General features: G+C 33.4%; 1 protein-coding gene across 1 annotated transcript; it reads right to left on the reverse strand.

The window, feature by feature from the left end:
- Positions 1-4,225: 4,225 nt before the first annotated feature.
- Positions 4,226-5,248, reverse strand: LOC114751165 (phosphoenolpyruvate carboxylase kinase 2-like). The gene is made up of 2 exons (XM_028939821.1): positions 4,444-5,248; positions 4,226-4,279 (listed from the first exon to the last, which is right to left on the reverse strand). Exons 1-2 carry the CDS (start codon positions 5,246-5,248, stop codon positions 4,242-4,244), a joined length of 843 nt encoding a protein of 280 aa, XP_028795654.1. The 3' UTR covers positions 4,226-4,241.
- Between the last annotated feature and the right edge of the window lie 1,206 nt (positions 5,249-6,454).

Consider the following 6,454-nt stretch of genomic DNA (forward strand, 5'->3'; position numbering starts at 1 on the left):
TTTTATTAAATATTAGAATAAATTAAAATTAAAATTTATAAAATAAATGACACCCCTTCTTAAATTTAAAATTTATAAATAAGATCGGAGGGAGTCTATTGACTCAGTTATATTTTGTGGATAGATTTTACTGCCTCTGGTCTTGTATTAAAAGCAAAAAGTAATATTTTGTCTTTTTGAGAGCAAAATTAGGGCTAAGGATTAGAGCTGAGAAAACAAGTTTGCCCGGCCCTGCAGGGCTGGCGAGTTTAAAAAGACTAGCCCTCTAAGACTAAAATTTTAAAAATACCTCAATTTGCTAGACTCAGCCCTTAAACAAACGGACTCAGGCTGGCCCATGGGTTTTTGGTCCGTTTATTTTTTTCATTTTTATATTTTTCATATGTTTTATCAAAAAAATAAAAACAAACTAATAAAATTACTAGTAAAAGACATAAATATGAATAAAATTAACTTACAAATACAAAAAATCATCATATATAAATATCCATCAACATAGAAAAATTCTAAAACATCCATTAGACATAACAAATCAATAACATTAACATCAAAAAGTTTCATTAAAAGTAGACAAACATTTTTACTAAAAAAAAGTGGACAAATACTATTATCACTATCATTAATTGTAAGAATATTTAATTGTGCTTCACTAGTAATAGGCTCTTCTTAATTTCTAAAAATATTAATGATTTCTTCTCAATACTATTTAGCCATTCTAGAGTTTAATATATTTTAGTATTTTGGATTGATCCAAGTATGCTTTTAATGAGCTAACTATATCATCTTTTTTTCACTTTTGTTTAGGATGATCTTCTTTGATTTTGTCTAACTCACTTGTTTAACTCTATTTAAATATAAAGTAAAACTTATGACATAGTCATTATAGAAAAAGTATTAACTTATTTATTAAAATTTTATAATATATATATACAAATTAATACGTATCTGTTGGTTTAGTCATTAAAATTTTTGTTTTAATATGAGAAATATATTTTGTTTATTTTAATATATAACTGGTTTAAATAAATACAATTTTGAAATTTGATTTAGGATATATATTTTTATTTATTTTAATATCATTAGAGATTGAGGTACGAGTTATGTAATATCCTTTTTTTAAAAAAAAAAAAGAAAAAAAATAAGAGTCAACTTTCCACCAACTTTCGGTGGAAAGTTGAAACTTGAGGGTGGAAAATTTGGGAGAGAGTGGAAAATGGGCAAACGTGTGGAAAAAAATTGGTTTGAAGGAAGACTTAGGGGGAGAGAAGGAAGACTTAGGGGATGAAGAGTTAATGCAATGAGGAAAATTGTGCGACGGGTGGTTGGAATTGTAGAATAAAAGAGAGTAAGAGGCAGAAGGCGAGAGTGCGTGAGAGAACAAGAAGTAGAGAGAAAGAGAGAGTTAGAGTGGGAGGAGCAGACCGGTAGAGGAGGAAATAAGCTTTGAAGATATTTTAGGTACATGAAATTATCTCTTTTCATCAAACTTTCTTCATAAATATTTCACATATATTTTATGCTTCATAATAGTAGTACTACCATAGTGATTAGAGAAAATTTTGAGACTTATATATGATCTAAGTATTGAGTTTTGACAAAAGTTGACTATAGAAATTTAGAAGTAAATCAGTTGTTAATTTTAATCGGTTTAGATTTCTCTATTTGTTAGTTTTAGTATTTAAATTAATTTATTTAGTGGAAAATATGTTATGTATGAGATATACCATGTTTTTACCGATTAAATTCAAGTTAAGTAATTTATTTGGATTGTTTGATATATTATTAAGATTTTAATCGGTTTAGTTTTATTTATTGGGTGACTGGAGGTTTTAAAATAATTATTGTAGCTAAAAAGTTTATTATTTGTGGAAATATATATGTGTGGTAGTTATACCATTAAAGTTTTGATTAGATTATTTATTTATAAATACTTGAAGTATTATTGAATTTTTGATAGTTTGATTTTGAGGTTTAAACTTAAAATGAGATTTTTTTTAGAATTTAGAACATAATAATTTTACATTTAGAAATTGTGAAAAATCCTTTTTATTAAGGTAAATAATTTGGAGGTGGTAAATAAATAATTTGGGTTGTTAGAAATTTTAGGTTGTTTCCAAAATACTTAATAATTTTTGGGTTATGAGAGTTGCGGGAATTTAGAATAAAAATTTAATTAAATTAGAAATTTAATAATATAGAGAAGTTTAATTAATTAGTTTATATTAATATGTGGTTATATTAATTGTGTAGATTAATTATTGGTTGAGCAAAGGATTGACCTTGTAGTAATCCTTAGTATTGCTTTGGTGAGAGGTAACCACTTTTCACTTGTTATATGTGCTAATATGTTGTTTGTGAGTATTTTGCTATTTTGGTATAATGATTTGTTATTTGAAACTCGAATAGATAAATTATATCTTTTGAGCTATGAAAATTGTCTTGTGGGATTTTTGGAATTGTGATTGAGAAGTTTGGAAAAGATTGAGACATTTTTGTTATATTTTGAATGGTTGGTGGTTATTTGGATTTTGGATTGAGCGCTATCCTACCACGTGGTAAGGCCGCCATTGGTGCACATTGGTTGGCTTCTTCCTTCGTCCCTAGAGTAAGGGATAGACCCTTGTAGCTTTTTATTCGTCCCCCAAAGTGTGGGATAGGCCTATAATAAGGGATGAATCTTTGTGAATACTTAATCGTCCTCCAAGGTGTGGGATAGGCCTATAGGTCGGTTTGATCCCTTATAGTGAGGGATAGACTTATGTGGCTTGTGTGTTAGCCCCCGTAATGAGGGTTTGGATGATTGAGATTATTTGAGTATACATATTTGTATTTTCATTGGTATATAGATATTGAGGTTTAATAATTATCCCACTTGACACCTCACGAGCACATGTTAGTATGTATGATGGGTTGGAAAGTTGGTTACTGAGGCGTTTGTCTCACCCCGTGGTTTAACATTTTCAGGCGATAGTTCAGGTGGTGGCCCATCAGGGAAGGCTCCGGAGGCATAGTGTGCTGTTATAGCTTGTATAGCCTCCATGCTTTTGTTATATGTGCTGACTTGTTATATATTGCCACATAGGGCCCATATACTTTAATGCTGTAAACTAATACTTTTAACTACTACTATCTGATATGGGAGGTCATTGGAAGACCAGAGATATTTAAGACTTTGCATATTACACTCAGTTGATAGTGTTGACTTTTGACTAATGGGCTCTATGAGTTCTATTAAAATGTTTTATCAGTTCCTGTATTTGAAAGTGTAAGTTTGGTTTGGGCTAACGGTTGAATGATATTTCTGGACTTTGAAAGTCCAAGGCCCAAGTGAATGATTGATGTGGCTCGTAATATAAGTTTATTTCTTTTAACCATGATAGCGATTTTAAAATTTTAAGGTCTCTTCTCTTCTATCATGGTTAATCGTTCGAATAGATTGAAAATTTTGATCTAAATGGGTTTTAAAGGAACGGTTGTCACAAGTTAAGAGTGAGTGAAAGATTGAAAGTGAAATTTAGAGAGGAAGAATTATTATTTGCAGGCTTAAACAGGCCACCCCGCGACTCTACAGGGTTGACTTTTTTATTTTCGAGCTTTATAGAACTAGTTTTTTTAAATCTAAATTCTTTTTAGAAACCTCAAATTATAAGTCCCATCCTCAACTTAAACAAGCCCACCTGACAGGCTTTGGTCTTTTTCTTGGCTTTGTCAACGACGTAGTATTTATTATCATGCCAGCATATAGTTAGTGATGACGCATTCCAGAAAAGAGGGACATCATTCATCGTATTTACGGAGAGGTACGGAATTGACTATACCTGCTTTTATGTTTATCTCTCTCAACTGCCACAACCACCAATCTGCTCTGCCTTTTCGTTTTTCTTCCCAAAAAAGAAAAAAAGGTCGTGATCGATCATTCTCTTTTCAAAATGTATATGATAATTGCTTGTTCGGAGGCGCAACTTTTTTCGATAATTAAGAAAAGATTAATCAACCTGAAGTGAGAAAACATGAAGCTCGATTCACAATTATGAGTCTGCTGTGCACAAACAATATATATATATATATATATATATATTCACAAAGGGGATCGAAGAGAGCTATAGAGATAACACTGGGGCAAAATGAGTCTCGCTTTATTTCACCACATCGACTTAATTTACAGTATACGTACAAATCGAAGTGTATATAGTGAAGATGAACCACTCCCAAAATGAATACACAGCTTTTTGGGTGTAATCTTACTCACGTTTCTCTGCAATGGTGAACCAAGGATGCCCTGTTTAAAACCATCCCAAAAACACCTCATTAATTACAAAAATCATGCATCCCAACTAGTAGTTAATATTATTTCCATCATCATCATCATCACAATATCCCATATAAGAATCTTAATATCATGACATGAGGGAGACAAAACAAGCGAATCATATTAAAACATACTCAGAACTTCCTCAGCCGATATCCTTCTGCAGTTGTCTTTGCAGAGCATTCTTCTGAGCAGATCCTTGGCCTCTCGCGACACCGACTCAAAATACTGTCTAGGGAATCTCAAGTTACCTCTAAGAACAGCCTCAAAAATCTCCACCTCGGTTTCGCCGTCGAACGGCGGATTCCCTGATAACATCATGTACAGTATCACACCGCTGCTCCACACGTCCACTTTCTCGCTGTACTCTCTGCAGGCCACCACCTCTGGCGCCACGTAGTACGGCGTACCAACCACCCCGCTCATCAGCTCCCCCTTCTTGAAAAACTCAGCCGACCCGAAGTCGGCCAGCTTGAGCCGCCCCTGCTGGCCCGCGAACAGTATATTCTCGGGCTTGATATCGCGGTGAGCCACGCCGACGCGGTGGCAGTGGGACACGGCTTGCATGAGCTGACGCATTATCCGACAGGCCTCTGATTCGGGTATGACAATAGTGCCTTGTGCAAAGCGTCGGAGCATTCGGTGGAGATCGGCGCCGTCGCAGAGTTCGAAGAGCATGTGGAGGTGGGTGTCGTCCTCGTAGACCTTGTGGAGGATGACGATGTTGGGGTGAGGATGGAGGAGCTGGACGATCTTGGCCTCGTTGGAGAGGCATTGGGCGTCCAGAAAGTCGCCGGCCCCGACCACAAGTTTGTCGATGGATTTCACGGCGAACAAATCGTCGGCGTTGCTCCGGGAAGCGCACTTATAGACAGTGCCGAATCGTCCCCGTTCCAGCTCCATTAATAGGACAAAATCTCGCTGCAGGTCTTTGCTCATCTTTGTTTCTTCTTCTTAGGCTTAGCTAGCGCGCCATAACCAGATGGCTTTCTCGGTGATCCGAGTTCATTAACGAGGAACTCTCGCTAGCCTCATTTATATGAGTTTGTTTGTTTTTATAAAATAATATAAATATTCAAATATAAGGATTTCAAATCTAACATGATACTCCCTCCGTTTCTTATTATAAGAGACAAATAACCGAATTACGTTGATAAAAAAAGTAGTTAAAATTAGTTAAGAACAATCAATGTATAAAAAATATAATTTTTTCCCCAAAAATGCCCTTATTAATAAAGAGAGAGAGCATGAGAGAACAATTAAATTATTAAAAGAAAGAGAAGTAGGAGGGAGAGAGAGTGTGAGTTGGAGACAATAAATATGGGTAAAATAGAAAATCAACACAAAAAAGTAAAGATAACTTTTAAGTGTCTCTTATATATAGAAACATGCCATAAGTATCAAATGTCTCTTATAATAAGAAACGAAGGGAGTATTATATAATCCCGTATTGGAAAAACATATATTATCTGATTTCACTTTTTGTCATGAACGGTCCCTTGATTAGACAAGATCATTAGATATGGAGAATCGTCGCGTATTTCTTTCTATATATGCGATTTTTGCCTGCAAAAAACAATTCGTTTATTTTTTTTATATTTCTATTTGTTTCGCTTCCTTGGTTTCAATCCTGATAAATTTTAATTATTAAAATTCAGTTTGCTTATTTTTTAAAGAGTATACAAAATACGACTTCATTGTAAACTAGTGAAGAACTGGAATACAATAAGTATAGAAAAGGAAAAGGGTGAACGGATAAGATGGTTTCGTTTTCAGTTGAATGACTCTTTCGAAGAGTCTCATGAATGACTCTTGGGGGAAGCAAAGAGCAGAAATCATAAAGACAATAATGTTACAATATGCATTAGGTCATTAGCCAGGATTAATTTATTATTATAGATTTGGAATCAGTTCATTTTTTTATTTTTTACATAAATGATCTATCTTTAGGATTGAGATGTGATTAGGTGAAATAACTATAAAATACCAAAAAAGAAGCTACATAAACATTTTTAATTATATTAAACAATATATATTGTTCTTTGAGCTTACGATTTCTTAAAAAATTTTAAATTATATAGAATTTTCTTTTACTATTCAAATGCAAACATATTTTTAAATGCGAATTAAGTTATTTTAATTTTA

Source organism: Neltuma alba, unplaced genomic scaffold (genome assembly GCF_004799145.2).
Source record: "Neltuma alba isolate B1F8T4 unplaced genomic scaffold, ASM479914v2 tig00006779_pilon, whole genome shotgun sequence".
Taxonomy (NCBI): domain Eukaryota; kingdom Viridiplantae; phylum Streptophyta; class Magnoliopsida; order Fabales; family Fabaceae; genus Neltuma; species Neltuma alba.

Excerpts from the sequence above, each read along its gene's own strand:
- LOC114751165 (XM_028939821.1), bottom strand. The coding sequence starts at position 5,248 with ATGAGCAAAGACCTGCAGCGAGATTTTGTCCTATTAATGGAGCTGGAA. Across the intron at positions 4,280-4,443 it reads ATCGGCTGAGGAAGTTCTGA|GGCATCCTTGGTTCACCATT; the intron begins GTATGTTTTAAT and ends GGTTTTAAACAG.